Source organism: Drosophila innubila, assembly GCF_004354385.1.
Source record: "Drosophila innubila isolate TH190305 chromosome 2R unlocalized genomic scaffold, UK_Dinn_1.0 1_C_2R, whole genome shotgun sequence".
NCBI classification, from domain to species: Eukaryota; Metazoa; Arthropoda; class Insecta; order Diptera; family Drosophilidae; genus Drosophila; species Drosophila innubila.
Genome location: NW_022995374.1, coordinates 24,732,655 through 24,749,333, shown reverse-complemented (window position 1 = coordinate 24,749,333; position 16,679 = coordinate 24,732,655). Strand labels below are relative to the sequence as shown.

Below are 16,679 nucleotides of genomic sequence, written 5' to 3'. Positions count from 1 at the left end.
TGTTGTGCCTGCAGCTGTTGTTGTTGTTGTTGTTTTTGTTGTTGCTTTGAAGTTGACATGTTGTAGTTGGACATTTGGAGTGTTGTTGCGTTGTCGCTGACGCTGACGTTGGCGTTGGCGCTACTTCCACAAAATATTAAGTATACGTACGACTCACACGATCGCTGGCGCTTTTAGACGACTTCGGCGAGCAGCCAGCGTGGAACATGGAGCGTACATGCGTCTCGGCGTTGCCTCTGCGACTGTGCTTCACCTGCTTTTTCCTGTTGATATATCAAACATACACAAGTCAAGGCAAGCAATTAGTACAAGCGAACATGGAGCAAGGGAGATGAGGAGATGGACAGGCAAAGGCACTGGCACTGGCTCGGGTTTTTGGGCTCGAGCATGGGCGCAGGCAAATCAAGTGGTCATTATAATATAACCACAAATTGCTAAACACGCAACGCACACGAACCCACACAACATGATTCATGGCTGTTGCCTGATGGCTCTTGCCTCTTGGTAGTTGGCAGTTGGCTGTTGGCAGTTGGCAGAAGTAAAATCAATAAACGGCGTCATGGCAACGCTACAACACCACAACAAATAGTAGACAGTACGAGTATGACCCCATCCTACCTCTAAATTGTTTCCATTTGGTTGACTGAGCCACTCCTAAGCACATATACATGTATATATGTATGAATGTGTGTACATACGAGTATGGATCGGTGGATACCACCGTGTGGCCCTACCTTAAGTTGTTGCCTTTGGCCAAGTGCCGTCGTGTGGCAAATGCATGTAATTAGAAATCAATACGACAATTCGGCAAAGTGTCTACAGTCAGAAAGAGATAGCAATACTCATAGCGATAGATAAAAAGAAAATTAACGTGAATCAAAATGAGAATGAAAAGAAAATGAAATTTTTCGCATTTCGTTTTTATCCAATTTCGAATTTTTGCCAATTTGCTCTGCCGAATGAAATTGAAATGTCAAATGTCTAAGTTCGAAAAGAAACGCGTGCAAATGCTGTTAAGCCGGGTCACAGACCCATATACTCATACATACATATGTACACACAATACATACATACACTCATGTGTGGCACTTAACCCGTGCTCAAAAATATGTAGCATACTTACTGGGGCAAAAATTGCTGCCACAGCATGAAATCTTTCTTTATTGCTGTAGCTAGTTGTTGTTCTCGTTGATACACCCTACAATAACCGATGTGAGGTATATTAACAATAACCGAACACAGATGCTGAGTTACAATTAAACATAACATACAGTTGTTATTGTTCATTGTACACGCCAATCTTCGTTTTTAACTGATCTCGATGCTAACACTCTCAAATTCTGTTAAAGTGTAATGTTTACAGTGGCAACAACAACATAGGCTCAGGATCATTACCTGTTTAAACTTAATTCAGCTGTTAATGAGCTGACTACAGTTACCAGTTAAAAATTGTTCACAACTTTAACGTTCGCAAATTCTGTTGAATAGTAAATAAAATCGAGTTAAACAGCATTTAAAAACACTTTTAAATGAGTTTTAAGCAGGAAGCGATTTAGCGAATAAAAAGAACGCAATCATCAAAAAAGTGTTGTAAGATTAAATGATCTTTGTTAAACTGCAGCAGTTATAGCAGCACCCAGCATTGTTCTGTTAAGTTCGTTTTTCATTGTCTTGATAAACCGTATATATTAGATATATAGGAAATTTCCTTCTGCTATTTGTCAGATCGTTCAACACATAGGGTTATTAAGCCATTGAAAAAACAGCCCCAAAAAAGATTGGCTTGTTTATATCGCTCACCTGCAAGCTAGAATCAGGGTATTTCCCTATAGAGCACTCTCAACTGTAACTTTCTCAATGTTGTTGGTTTTTTTTGTTTTTGCTTTATTTTTATATAAACTTTTGTATGCCTGCGCTTAAAATCGCGACGTCTGCCTCTGACTCGGGCTGTAGGGCGATTTGGCGTATAAGTGAGAGTGTGTGTGGGTGCGTTTCTGTGTTGTGGTTGTTGTGCTTGTGTTGGTGTTTGTGTGCGTTGCTGTGCGTGCAAAAGTTTTGCAAGTTGGACGTTGGTAGGCTAAAAAGCATTCGCCATTTGTACTGTCTCGAGTTTTTGGGTGTTTCAGACCCAACCAAATGTTGCCGTATTCATTTATATCGATTTTTCCACCTTGGCTATTTGCAGTGGAGCCTTAAACACGCACACACACACACACGCACACACTCAGTCACACAGGCAAACATTGACATACTACCATATACTACAACCCATATATACTTCTTTGTACATTTTTGCGCACATTATATTTTCGTTTTTCTTTCATTTCATTTCAGTTTATCTTTTTATTTATTTATTTTTTTTTTTGTTATTGCGTTTTTAATGGCATTTCTTTCCGGTACGACGCCTCCGAATGGCCAGAAAATGTTGAAGGCTGTCGCATGGACGACGTCGAGCTTCAGTCAAATTGCATACGTTTTAACCAGGCATTCAGGACGGGATTTTTGATGATGGGACTGAAGTTGGCCATGTCCCGATGATGTGGGGCATGTGGCAGCAGCATGAAAACTCATTATTCAGGTAAACGCAGCAAAAACGTGCGCTCATTTGGCTGGAAAATTTTGCACTGGGTAAGTAGTCAGTGGATAAGTGGCAAATGGAATGCGGCAATTGGCAAGTGGCTTGCGGACGCTTTCGAGCCTTTTACTCGGACCAGGCATGGCGAGGCAGAAACTGAAACTAATTAGAGTAACACATTGGTATTGGCCGAATCAAAATTAATGGCACTTGCCTGTCTCTGGCTCTGGTTCTGGCTCTGGCTAGGCCTCTGCCAAAATGTTGATCAACTTAATTACACAGCTAATGGAGCTAAATTAGTACTGAGTGGCATTGATTTAATTACACAAATAAGTCTTAAATTCAAAGTAATGTCATCTTGATTAAATGATAGAACGAACAATAAACTTAAAACTTAAATTCCAATTTCACAGCTCAAAAGTATGCTATGCTTAAGTGACGTTTTGTCAAATCCTAATCGCCTACACTTAAGATCTGGCCCACAATTTATGACACTTCGCTCTCTTTTTATCAGTCTCCTTTGCTGTAAGGATAAAGTATGGACTGAGTGCATGTAAAAGTTTATGAGTCATTTTCCAGCTGAAATCGTAAACTCATAACATTCCTTTTTATGAGGAAAAAAATAAGAAAAATCGCCTTGAACGGCAACTAATGAAATTAAACTCATCTCACTATGAGCACCTTCTAGTAATATTTGTTAAAAACAGTTACCAAATGCTATTTTACCTAAAAATCATTATAGAACACTTTGTGTTTATGTGTTACGAGCTGCCATTTAATTGTATTATTAACTAGTTCTTATTCAATACAGTTGTATTTGGAAATCAGATATTAGTGTAATAAATTGCAAGTTGATAATTGTTTTTACTACAGCTAAAATGCAAGCATTGCTAAATCCCTTTAAGCTTGAAAATTAAATGAACATTTTTTATAAAAGCGGTATTGTCAATTCGATTTGAACTTTACTTAAGGTCAACAATGCATACGCTATATTACGAGTATGTTAGACTGCTGTTATTTGTTCACGGATCATGTGTTCACGGACCATGTGATCAACACTTTAAATTAACAGATTATTTACATAAACTGAATTCACACATGCCTGTATATAACAGCTTAATTCATTTCTGCTAACCGCACAAAGAACAAAAACTACAGTCTGATTATCTTGAATAACAAAACAGAGACCTACACATATTATATGCAGGCTTTTCTCCTTCAATGCTTAGTATAAATTATTGATTTAAAACTATAGCAAGGCCAACAACGACGAACACAGCAGAAATTATATTCTAACCAAATCGAGTGGATTCTTTTTATTATGTTATTGTTGCTTTTTGTGCTGCTGCTGATTTTTTGTTCTAATGTCACGCAAAACTTAATACAGAAAGCCAATATGAAAAGGGAACAGTAAATATACACAAACAAACACACATAGAACACAGAAAAACCAAACTACAAGGAGCATCAAAGTCAATGAGGGAAAAATACGAAAAAAGTTGAAACACACAGAACTACAATAAAAGCAACAACATCATCAACAACAACAACAACAAGAAGAATAAAAACAAAAACAACAAATGTCCGCAAAAGAAAAATCGTTAAAGCAGCAATAAATTGTGTTTTTATAAGGTAAATAGAGCAAAGCCCGCTGAGAGCCAATTGGAGGCGCACCACAAAATACGAGCAGACAAAAAGGACAGTCAGACAGCCGGACAGACAGACAGTGAAAGAGAAAAGGGAATAGAAGGGGGACGAATAGGGCCATTTTGGGCCGAGCAACTCACGCATGACAGACTGACCCAAGTAACGGTACCCACACACACACACATACACGCGTGTAAACATAAAAGTTTGGCGCGCGTTTTTGCTATCCGCTTTTGGTGTCGAAGGCTTTGATATACTTACATACATACACACTTAAATATGTATGTGAGTATGTATTTGTGTGTGTGTGGGTTTCTATCTTGCGCCTAATTTATGGCAAATTCACAGGTGCGCATATTACTTGCGCTCTGTCAAAGACGTCGCGCTGAGATGTACAACAAAAGCAAACAACAGCAAAAAGCAATTTCGAGCAAGGACTAAAACAAAAGCTACACAAACACAAACCCGCACTCACACTCACACATACAGAAAATTATGTTGAAAAGTAGCAAAAGCAGAACGTGACGTGTGTTTGTATGTGTGTACTGCATCGTGTGTGTGTGTGTGTGTGGGGCAACTTATGTCAAAGACATTTCACTGACTGCAAAAGGAATATAGTCGAAAAGGCTGTGAGAGGAACGTCAGCATTATTCGGGTATTGTTATATGTATCTTTAAGTGCAGCAACCAAAAATACCAGCTATATGTATGTACATATGCATTATGGTATGTAGTTTACATATGCGTATGTAATACTTATTTTAATTCCCCCCGCTTACTCCGATTGCCAACTGAAGTGGCACTTCAAAATGCGCTCTCTGCTTGTCCAACATAAATTTCCATTATTTCATTTCGCCTCGTTTCTGCAACTACAGCTACAACTACAGCTACAACAGCAACAACAACAAAAACAAATGCTACTCACTTGTATTGCCTTTGCTTTTTGGCGAGTGGCTGCCTCGTTGATAGCGTCGACGACGGCGACGACGACGATGGCGACGTCTTCGTCTTCGTTGATTTCTGCTGCTTTATTTTCGGCGTTCAGCGATTTTCGTGGTATTTACATTTACTTACACAGCCACACACGCATACTACAAACACAAACATGCACACACACACGCACGCACACACACACAATTTTTAAAACTGTCTTTCACATTGCACATTTGCCACTTATTAAGCTGAATATTTTCTGCTTCTATTCGGTTTACATTTTGCACCACATATTCTAATAAGAAGAAATTTACGTTTATTTTGTTTAGTTTTTAAAATTTTGCTGCTTCTGAAGTTGCTGTCGTTGTTGTTGTAGGTATATGTATGTGTGTATGTGTAATATTTTGGTTGTATCCTGCGAAAGGATGTGTCTGTAGCGGCGCCGTTCCGTTAGCCGTTTGTATGGAGCGTAACGTTTTTACACTCTAATTGACGGGAGACTACTGCGCGTATTGCAGCCAATGCTGTCTGATTGGAACGAAGCGAAAATCTGAAAGAGAGCAAAGTGCCCAACTGTGGCAGTTGCCGGAGACAGAGACAGAGACGGATGTGGATAAGTAGAGAAAAAGCACGCAATGCAACAACAACGAGAGAGGCGAGAGAGTACCACATTTGCTGTTGTTGTTGCTCTTACTATGCCCAAATCGCCATAGTAGTATCCGTTAGCTGATTACACGAGCATATAAACAGGCGCCAAATATGAACTGGCTCAGGGTAGTTTAGGGTTGTCAAACGACTCACGACATAATCTATAATAACAAATAAACAAAATTAAATTAATATGTATAGCAAGATTGATTCTTATTTAACATATATTAAGGCAATCAACCATTTTATTTTCTATTTAACTGTTGTCAGTCAGCTGCATAGGACAATAGTCTTCTCGTAGCTCTGACAATCCTAAACGCAGTCTTACTCACTCCCCCAATACCAACAACCAAGTAACGACCAAAGTCAGAGAAAAAGCGAGATAGAAATAAAGAGCGCGTTCGTTTTGACGCATGCGAGAAACGAATCGAATTGAAACGTGCAAAACACTCCGGGCTCAGAGAGTAAAGAGCGAGCTGTCAGCACCAGAGACGGCTGCGTTCTGTTAGACAACAGTTTGTTGTTGCTGCTGCCAGCAACTTAACATCACAATAAACACCTACAGACGCAACCGAGACTTGAGAGGACGACATACACACACAAAAACACACACACACAACGTCAGATTTGCGTAAGCCCATAATGAACTCAACGACACGCATGAACAACAAAAAACAAACAACAACAAGAGGTGGGATGTGATAAGAGAAGTCGAGAAGTGAAGGGCAATGGGCAGTAAGTCAGCAGCGACAGCTGATCAGGTTGCAAGGGTTGTAATTGTTTTTGTTCCCGCTGTTGTTGTTGTTTTTACCAAGGGGTGCTGTCATAGGAAAGTGACAGAAGAAATGAAATCGAAATAATATACAAGAGAAAAGGCGAAGAGGAGCTTCTGCTCCTGCTCCTGTCGGCCGTGTAACTGAGACTTGACTTGACCATGTGCATAAGTTGGAGTTGTTGCCGGTGTGGGATTGTCTGCGGCGTTGTTGCACACCCATTGTTGTTGCTATACCCGTTATTGGTATATCAAATCGAGTATATTGTATTGCACAAAAAAAACTTCTACACGAGGTAAAAGTCTAGGGACGAAAGCATATTCCAGCCCCAAAATTTCTGATATCCAATTTTATGACGAACAAAATAAAGTTTAACATAAAACTTATAAATGAATTATTTGTTGAATTTCTTTCATATTTAAAAAAAATTGTCAAAAAAAAACAAAACTAAACGGTCTGATAACACTGGATATTTCAGCAACGCAAAACTGTCAGCTACACTCTCAAGCTCTGGCTGCTACGCCTGCCTTGTTGCTGCTGTCCTCTCTTAATACTTATTAAAATATATATATTCAGTAAATAAGCTATATCTTCTGAGCCCCTTAGCAAAAATACCAAAAACGTTTATTTTACGTCTTACAATATGTTGCAATTTAACAAAAATCATTAGACCCATTTTGTCATAAATCACCGAAATGTAAGCTAAAAAATCTTATTTCACCTTTAAAATGTTACCTGAGTACTTTAGATGAAAAGTTTTAAGGTACGCCTAAAAGTCCTCAAAACTAACTTTCCAACGATATATAGGAAATATCTGTAGCGTTTTCCCGCTTCGATTAGATTCGATTCAATTCGATTGTAAATTGATATTGAAATTTAAGTTAAACATTATTTCAATTTGATAGATTTTTTTAAAACATCGTTAAAAGTCTCTTTTAAACTTCCATTCACCAAAATTCCGAATTCTCTCAGCTCACATTGCAGAGCTTTTTTAAATTTAATTTTTACGCCAGTACAAATCGGAAAAAACTATTTGAGTGATATATATTTGATATATCAAGATCTGTAAAATCTATATAAATACATATAAAAATATTTCTTGCGCTAAAACCGATTCATTGATTAATTACAAATAGATTCGATAAATATAGCCGTAAATATGAACGCGATGCGCTAAATTTTTTACCTTTGGAGTTTAGATTTCAAAGATATTATTAATATATATTAAAAGTATGTAACGGGTATCTTATAGTCGGGGAGCCGACTTCAGAGTTGCTACTTGCTGTTGGTGTTGTCGTTGCTGTTGTTACACTGACAGTCAACTTTGCTAATGACCAGAGCTATTCATGGCCCTTGACAATACGCTGTTAAGTCCTTTGGCTTTGCCTTTGCCTTTGCTTTTGCCTTTGCATTTACATTTGCTAGAGCAAAAGGGCAGTCTCTGACATGGATATCATCCTACGTGTATGTGAGTGTTTTTATGTCTTTTGTGCAAGACTTAGTGGGTGCAGTTCAAAGCCCAGCAGTAACTCCCACTTTCCGCTTGCAGCAAATGAGGCATTAATATCCAAACTGAACTGAACTGAACCGAACCGACCCGACCCCAGACTCATGACTGGCTTCCATGTTATTGTCGAGTATGTCATGGCAAATATTAGTATTCCACTTCAATGCTAGCATTTTGTAATGGAAAGTGTTGTTATCCTCCTCCTGTATGTCATTCTCATCCTTATCCTCATTCTGTTCCTCTGCGTCGTCTTTCTTCTTGTCGTCGCATCCATCAACCAGGCAGCCAGTCGAAACTAATGTGTCACATTACAAATGGCGTCTTTCCATTGACAAGCACCTGACAAGCCGCATACCCACCACACTTACCCCACCACACTTACGCACACACACACAAACACATGCATTTTCACGCTGTTCAATAACAAAAGTATTAACAACCATTCACGCCTGTCCTTCACTCATCATCACACAACCATCAAGCAATAAAGCCATACTTTATTCAGTTATAAAGCAGTTAGCATTAACAGAGAGTGAGAGAGAGAGAGAGAAGAGAGAAGCAGCAGAAGCAACAGTTAGCAGCAAAATATAAAGCGTAAACAGCATTAACATTATCATCATTTAATGCAGCAGCAGCAACGCGTTTACATAGAACACCAGGGCCAAGTCGTTAATGTGCTCGTTATTAGGGTCATCAGGAAACCAACTGTCAATTTCCATCACATTCCGCCAGTTGAGAAACTCATTATAGCCAAACAGTCCACAGATTGTAGCTGTAATTTATCACAATTTAACTTATAGAATTCCAATTCTTAAAACATACCTTGCTCCAAGTATAAATCTTTATACTTTCCCAATCCCAAAGCCAGACTGCGTATGGCATTTTGTTCGCTCAAAATCTCGTTGCAGTGACCTTTGGCCAGTTCCTCATAAAGCTTGGGAGGACTCAATGTGGGTGCACATTTGTGATGTGCCAGCATATAAAGCAGAAGTACTCTGAAAATCAGTATTATCTTAAATGAATTGTCTTTGAAATGAGTAAGCGATTAGTCGCACTGGGTTTGATAATATTTGCTCAGTTTTTAACTTTTGAATTGTGGCTCAACCGGAGCCGAAAACTTAAAATTGATCAAAAACTCAGATCTTGTGAAATTTTCTTGCAGAATATTTCAGCTTTTAAAATAAATACCAAAAATAAAATTTATTATTATTGAATAATTTTAATTTTTGATTTTATAATAAAAATTGAAAAGTAATTTTATTATTAGCTATTAATTGAAAAATAACTTTCGTTTTTTATTTTTAATAAAAAAAATTATAAAATAAATTGTATTAAAAATCGTTATTTTTAAAATTAAAAATAAAAGTTTATCCTGTTTCCAGGATACTGCATCCCAAAAAAGTATTTCAATTTTTTAAATTTAATTTCATAAGCTCAACTTTTATTTCGTGGTTTTTTTTTTAATTTAATTTAACATATATATTAACGAGTTCACGAATTAAAAAAAACAATAAATTTTACCAAAGCTTGTGCTGTTCATGAACAGTGAAGTAACGGAGCCACTTTGACTAAGTGAGCTGACTCACTTAAAAAAGAAAAAGAACAAGCATTTTCACAAATTGAGAAATGTTTAAACAAGTCAAGTGATAAGATTAACAAGGTCACATCATTATAAAACTAGATGTTGTATTCGTTTCACCTCAAACCTTGTTTTTTTCACCACAATGAGATAAATAGAGCATGCATGGTGAATTTATATCAAGATGATTTATTTATTTCACCTCGGTATCTTGTTTTCACCACACTGAGAGAAATTAAGTAAGATGTGTAGTACCATACTCTTCACTCCAAGAAGTTCGATGTCGGACTGAGCGAACTAAGGTCTAAAATGAATTTTCAAAACTTTATTATCAACTTACTGATGCGTACGATGATATCCATAGGCAACATCCCCGCTGGTCAACACTTTAAGGCAGTCCAGACTGAGTTTGCACTTCTTAGGGTTCAGATAAACTATATCACGCATGCAGAGATCCGACTGTGTGCCGTTGGGATGTCCCTTATTAACCAGATTCTCATAATTATAAGCCAGCTGCTCGTATTCAGCATTTGCATTCAAGGCGCCATATCTTTCGAGGAATAATTATTTATTAAGAATACAATCATAGTCTACTGACTGCTTACTTTAGACTAGGAGGCAGCAACAACACATTGCGCTGAAAGGCGTTTTCCAGTACTTTGGGAACAAATACAAATTATGATAATATTAAAAGGATCAATTAGCCAATTTGCATACTTACTTTGCATTTCTATTTGGTTTATACTGTCCAGATTCGCATTCTTCATCAAAAACTCCATACGGTGCAGCAGATGATAGTACAACTGTCTGTCGTATCGAGTGGGAGCCACATAACGCATTTTCTCTGTATTATTGAAAATTAATATTATGCACATATCGGGAAATTAATGAATATTTATGGTTAACACACAACACATCTATCAAATGTGCACAGCTCATTAGGCTCACGTTTTATCAGGAATTCGGCCAACAACAATGCAAACTTGGCACTCGCATTGAGTTTCCTGCCACTAGATAATTTATCTAGCAAACCATAAATGCGCTGCGGCAGTTGTTCCTGCGATGTCGATGTGGACACGGATGTGGACTGCGATTGGGACGGGGCTGTGGATAGTGTGAGGGCGCCACTAATAGCGCAAAGTGTTACAATTTTTAAGTAGAAATTTGCGCCCAAGAACATGTTGAACGAAGAGCTTGGATGATTCTATGACTGCCTGCCTGTTGGCCACATCGAAATCACATCGCTTTCAGACTTTGATTTCACTTTTTTATGAAGATTAATTGGATGACATTTGTTCTGTGCTGTGCGCTATGCGTAGGCGAGTAAGAAGTAGAGTAAGAGGTGGCTGGAGAGCGTGTCGGGATATCGAATACGTCTCACTGGTGCACAATATTAAGTTTCGCATATTAATCACAATTTAAAATTGAATACATTACATTGATTAAGAAAGGGTTTGAAAAACGAGAAGTTCTGTCAAGATAACCAACACATGTTCTTTACTTATTGGCTTGAAATGACTCAGCACTTTAACAACAACAAATACTTTTTCCCTTAAACCATCGACAACTTATCACAAAAACAGTTCATTACAAATGTATGCAACTTGCAATTTTCTTTTTGAATTTACCGCCAAGAACAGCCGTCTGCTATCGAAAATCGAAATCCAAAACATCAATTTATCGAAGTCTGTAATTGGATGGAGCAATGCTGTTGGGTGAGGAGCAATGCAATTTTTTATTTAGTTCATTCAATTTTTAAAATTGCAATAACTTTGAAATTAGCTAAAATTTTGATGAAAATTTTAAATTCGAAATTCGAAAAAAATATATCTAAATATTAATGAAGGTTTGAAACTCGTCAACCTAAGGTAAGAGAAGTTAGAAATTAAATTCTAAAAAAAAAAAATATCATAAAATTGAGAAAATTCCAACAAAAACTCTGCAAAAATTTAAAAAATTCTAGCTTCAAAAAAAAAATTCCAATTTAGTCAAATTTTCAAAGTTGCAACTGAATTTTTGATTTTATTAAATTAGAACAAGTTGCCAGATCGGGAAATTCTGTAGGGTGGCAGCCCCAAATAGAGCAAGTAACAGGCGAATGTTTTTTACATCAGACTGTCTTTTGTCTTTTCTTTGTGAAAAATTAGTAGTACTTTAGTTTAATTCGAAATACTAATTAAATACACTAATGTCGGACAACCAGGACAAAGAAGAAACATTGGCCAGTTTCCAGGTAATGAATGCTGCAACAATATCCAGCTAGACGCTGTAATCTTCTGTTATTATTTGTGGGCTAAAACGAAGAAGTGCTGAGTGCGCACATTTTCAATGCGTGTGTATGTGCGTGTGTGTGTGTGTGTGTTCGTATGGGTGTGTGTGTGTGGGTGTCTGCGTCTTGGTTCTTGCAGTGTATTTTTGTTAAATGCAATTTCAATTGAATTATAATGTCACAGGTCATAACTGGAATTGAGGATGTCGGCGAGGCCTTCTCTCACCTGGAGGCTACCAATTGGGATCTTGTGGTAAGTGCGTCTTTGTTTCATTTGCATTGTATCATTCAATTGCGTTGTTGTCGTAATCTTTCATCGTTGATTGTTGACTGTTTGTTGTGTTGTTGTTATTGCTATTGTTGTTGTTGTTGTAGGAGGCAATCAGCCGTGTAATGCCACACGACGATGCACCGTTGGCCAATCCCATACACCCGCCAGAGTCGCAAGCGCAATCGCAATCAGAAGATCCAGTGTCAGTAGCAACTGCGCATCCAAATCCAAATACCAACGGCTTCCGGCCATTCAATTTTGATGAGATGCCCGGTCCTTCACAAGGCGCACGCATGTTTCCATGTAAGTAAAACACACATAGAGAGAGAGAGAGCGAGCGAGAGTGAATTTCTCGCTGAGATGTGCAACGCACTTGACTTGAAACGTAACGTGTATCTACTATAGCGTCACAATTGCTAGCCCAGCTGACGTCGAGCATCAACTTGGATCCCTCCAGGCAGAACAACAACCAAAATATCCTATTATTTAACATACACTTCAACCAGCAGCTCTATCAAATTCGTATGCCATCAAATGCAACCATAGGTGAGTATTCTCCCTGCTCGTACACTATTATCCCATTGTCTTAACTGAATATCCTCCTGCAGAGCAACTCAAACGCAAGATCTTTGATGTGACCAATGTGCCACAATGTCGTCAGGCCTTACGCGGCTGGCCGCCGTCCAGAGCCAGCGAGGCTCAATTGGCCGAAACGCAGCTCTGCAATTTGGGTTTGGCTCCAGAGAATGAGCTCATACTCGTGGATCTAACTGATGATGGTTTCATGGATACCGAACAGTGAGCAGCTGCCACTTGCCCCAAACCAAACATATTCACTCAAATATTTTCATATTTGCAGAGATGAGAGTACACAGCGTTTGGACAAGATGTTTAAACTGCATATTGTCGAGGAGCCGGAGGGACGTAGAACCACACTGAATCTGGTCGGCAGGACGACAATTGAGGAGCTGAAAACAAAAGTTTACTACATTACCAATACACCAGTAAGGCATCAGGAATGGTCTGGCTGGCCCAGCGGTTGTGATAATGAAACCAATCTGGCGGTGAGTATCAATCAAGCAATCGAGTGAAGAGCAGTCAGTGAAGATCTACCAATCCTGTCTTTTTCCCACCTTAGCAATCGGGTATCGAGCAGAGCCATGAATTTATACTGCGCAATATTGCAGACCGAGTGCAAAACAATTCCAATCCAATAACCAGCTCGTAAGTGTGTGTAATTGTAATACTACTTAGTTTTAGACCCATATACATAGGAGGTGACGTACTTTTAAAACATGATTTGGGAGTTCAGTTGAGGAGCGAACGTTTCATGAGAAATATTCAGGGGTGCCACAGAATTAAAAACCAACTATAACACCATAACTCCAAACATTTTTGGTTGGTTTTCGGTTATGTTTTTGATTATGAAATAGTCGTCCAGTTTAGATGACGTATTCCCATTCGGTAAATTACTAAAATAAATTCCCCTTTAATGTCTATTATTACAAATTACTTAGCATTTTTCGGTTTAAGTTCGAAAACTTTGTAAATGCAAATTCTCTGGGCATTTTCAGAATCAATCAATGTTGCTACAAGCTGATGACTTGTCTTTCTATATAAACTTCCTTTGCCTTCTGTAAAACAGCATTTGGCATCAAAAGCATGCATTTCAATGAATTTTGGCACACAAATAATTTCATATAGCTGCCTTTACTTGATCCCTTTGAATAAACAGTTTTCGTAAATAGGTCTGTTAACAATATCAGCTAAAAACGCATTATCATTCAGTCTTACATATATATTCTTGATCAGCAAGTGCGTCCGTCTTTATCTCGGAGACTATGAGACCTAGAGAAATTAAATTCGACACAGAATCTTATTTGATGCTCACGGAAATCGGTGTTTTAAGAAATTTGTCACGCCCCCGTAAATCAGACAAATCTCTATACCACAAATTTCATGATAAAATGGTCTTTTTAATTGTGTATACTTTCCCTGTTATTATAACCAATCAACGCGCTTTGTTTCATTAACATCGGTTAAATATAAGTAAATTAATGTCCTAACTAATCTGAAAATTCATAAGTACTATTAATCAGAGAACGTAATCATTTTAAGTTTTATTTTTACAATTTACATAGTAGTGATTGACTATTTTTTTTGTTTATCAATGATAATGATTATTTTTGAGTAATTTTATAATGATCTGACAGTTATCAATATATTTGAGTGAAGAAAATTAAAATGACATACAATCATAATTTTTGATTTGTATTGTTTTTTTATATCGTAATATATATAGATATAATATATAGCTCTGTTTATATATCTACAGCGAAGTGGTAAATCTTGACAGCGAGAGCTCAGCGGATGAGTTTGAGGATGCAACAGATTTTAACAACTCGGAATACATATTCTCAGATTCGCCTCCAGTTCAGCCGCTCAACAGACATCTGAGTAAGCCAAAGTCAAACTGAAGCTATAGATGATTCTAAAACTCCTTCTTTTTATTGTAGTAACTAACAACACGAACGATGAGACCAGCGGCTCAGCACAATTTGTGGAAAACTACAAGCAACGCTTTGGAGAACCGCATCCAGATTTTTTTGTGGGCAGTTTAGAGAACGCATTGAGGCTCGCCTGTCACAAGCCGGCTAAAGAGGTAGCTACCTAACAAAAGGAAACTATATCAATTCTATAATCGAATAATTTTGTATTTTAGCGTAAATTGTTGGCCATTTATTTGCATCATGGCGAGAGCATACTCACAAACGTATTCTGTGATCATCTCATGAAGGACGATGGCATCATACTGACATTTAGAGAAAATTTTGTGCTCTATGGCTGGGATATGACGTACGAGAGCAACAAGGATATGTAAGCCGACCCTGAATCCTACACCCTGAGCACTGTACCAGGGAAATATTAACATTATGCAAAAGTCCGCCTGTCTGTCTGTATGAATGCCTGAATCTCAGCAAATATAAGAGCTAGAGATACCAAAGATAGCATGTAGAAAATTTAGGATACATAGTAGTCAAGTATTTATGTAAGTTAAGTAGTTTTGCTAGGTGCAACGCTCTGTTTTCTTTTAAATTATAATTATTTTTTTCAGTTTTTTAGTACAAGTTGTTTTCACGTCTAGTAAATTTACGCGAATACAAAGATTGTACGTTATGTGAATACCCAAACTATTTGATAGACACTGGTGTCACAGGGTGTCACAATGTCGCGTGCAATCGACTTTTCTTTCATTCGCAATTTCTTCTAGATCTGAATCTTATATGTAACATTTAATAATCTTTGTCTGGTTCAGGTTCCTGTCTTCTTTGACGGCATGCATCAACAACACCGCCTCGTTAACGGCCAGAAATATCAAACTTGACAAGCTTCCCGCCATTATGCTAGTCGGTAAAAGCCGCATGATGGGCCGCCAAACATGCGAGGTCTTATCTGTGATTCATGGTAAGCTTAAATTGCAGACCAATTCAAGCAATTGAATAACTAATTATATTCTTTCTGCTTGCAGGCAACATTGGTCTGGCTGATTTACAATCGCGGCTATTTGACACAACAGTGTTGTACGAGGAGCAACTGCAGGGCGAGATACGGGAGGAGAATGAGCGTGCTGCACGGGATCAGGTTAAAGCCGAACAGGACATGGCCTACGAGGAGACGCTACAGGCCGACATGGCCAAAGAGGCAGCGAAGCGACAAAAGGAGGCTGCTCAGGCAGCCGAACGTAAACGTATCGAATCCGAAAGAGCCGAAGAAGATGCTAGACGTGAATCCATAAGATTGGTGGTAAGCATTTGCAGAGTAATTTATATAAATATAGTTATAATATAATTAATTCTCTTCTCCTGACAGGCTAAGCAATCATTACCTCAAGAGCCAGCCGAGCATGAGGCAAACATTTCCAAAATACGCGTACGGAAGCCCACTGGGGATCATTTGGAGCGTCGCTTTTACATACATGACACATTGCAGGTTCGTCTCCATAAATTAAGCATACTTATTTTCAGATGAAAATGTGTTATTTAATTCTCTGCTCGTTTGTTTGCAGGATCTTTTAAACTTTGTGGCAGCTAATGGATTTCTGATCGATGAATACAAAGTTTTTAGTGGTTGGCCACGTCGGGACTTAACCGCCATTGAGGCGAGCCAAACGCTGGAGGGACTCAAGCTATATCCGCAGGAAACGGTCATATTGGAGGAGAGATTTTGATTTTGATTATTTAATATGATCAATGTTCGTTTTGAGTTCTTAGAGTTCGTTTTCATTGGATTTAAGTTCTGCATTAATAAGTGAAAAAATTAGTGTTTGTATTTTATGTTAATTTTTATAGAGGAACCAATAACAACAACAACAACAAGTAAACTAAGAAAACGAGAATTGGGCATAACGCAGAAAAAACTGATTGAGCTGTAGTTTAAGAGCAAACGTTTTTTACAATTACAACCGAAAAAAATAATAA

General features: G+C 38.0%; 2 protein-coding genes and 1 long non-coding RNA gene across 5 annotated transcripts; 1 reads left to right on the top strand and 2 right to left on the bottom strand.

The window, feature by feature from the left end:
• Window positions 1–32: 32 nt before the first annotated feature.
• Window positions 33–5,475, bottom strand: LOC117784583. The gene is made up of 2 exons (XR_004617433.1): window positions 5,147–5,475; window positions 33–263 (listed from the first exon to the last, which is right to left on the bottom strand). It is a non-coding gene; the product is annotated as an uncharacterized LOC117784583 (long non-coding RNA).
• Window positions 5,476–8,532: 3,057 nt separating this feature from the next.
• On the bottom strand, window positions 8,533–10,841 carry LOC117783800. The gene is made up of 6 exons (XM_034621345.1): window positions 10,610–10,841; window positions 10,383–10,505; window positions 10,267–10,318; window positions 10,002–10,211; window positions 8,905–9,077; window positions 8,533–8,854 (listed from the first exon to the last, which is right to left on the bottom strand). The coding sequence occupies exons 1-6, from the start codon at window positions 10,839–10,841 to the stop codon at window positions 8,703–8,705; spliced, it is 942 nt and encodes a 313-aa protein (XP_034477236.1). The 3' UTR covers window positions 8,533–8,702.
• Window positions 10,842–11,755: 914 nt separating this feature from the next.
• On the top strand, window positions 11,756–16,673 carry LOC117783059 (FAS-associated factor 1). 3 transcript variants are annotated; one of them, XM_034620234.1, is made up of 14 exons: window positions 11,756–11,894; window positions 12,115–12,183; window positions 12,306–12,504; window positions 12,622–12,747; window positions 12,810–12,999; window positions 13,061–13,265; window positions 13,340–13,425; window positions 14,537–14,658; window positions 14,718–14,863; window positions 14,924–15,078; window positions 15,518–15,666; window positions 15,731–16,005; window positions 16,072–16,191; window positions 16,268–16,673. In XM_034620234.1, exons 1-14 carry the CDS (start codon window positions 11,850–11,852, stop codon window positions 16,427–16,429), a joined length of 2,049 nt encoding a protein of 682 aa, XP_034476125.1. In that variant the 5' UTR covers window positions 11,756–11,849; the 3' UTR covers window positions 16,430–16,673. The 3 variants fall into 3 exon arrangements, with proteins under 3 accessions (XP_034476125.1, XP_034476124.1, XP_034476126.1); XM_034620233.1 differs by having other exon boundaries at window positions 12,607–12,747; XM_034620235.1 differs by lacking the exons at window positions 11,756–11,894; window positions 12,115–12,183 and having other exon boundaries at window positions 12,312–12,504; window positions 12,627–12,747.
• The last annotated feature ends 6 nt before the right edge of the window (window positions 16,674–16,679 follow it).

Excerpts from the sequence above, each read along its gene's own strand:
- LOC117783800 (XM_034621345.1), bottom strand. The coding sequence starts at position 10,841 with ATGTTCTTGGGCGCAAATTTCTACTTAAAAATTGTAACACTTTGCGCT. Across the intron at positions 10,319-10,382 it reads AAACCAAATAGAAATGCAAA|TACTGGAAAACGCCTTTCAG; the intron begins GTAAGTATGCAA and ends TTGTTCCCAAAG. Across the intron at positions 9,078-10,001 it reads GGATATCATCGTACGCATCA|AGTACTTCTGCTTTATATGC; the intron begins GTAAGTTGATAA and ends ACTGATTTTCAG.
- LOC117783059 (XM_034620233.1), top strand. The coding sequence starts at position 11,850 with ATGTCGGACAACCAGGACAAAGAAGAAACATTGGCCAGTTTCCAG. Across the intron at positions 13,266-13,339 it reads ATAATGAAACCAATCTGGCG|CAATCGGGTATCGAGCAGAG; the intron begins GTGAGTATCAAT and ends TTCCCACCTTAG. Across the intron at positions 15,667-15,730 it reads GGTCTTATCTGTGATTCATG|GCAACATTGGTCTGGCTGAT; the intron begins GTAAGCTTAAAT and ends TTCTGCTTGCAG.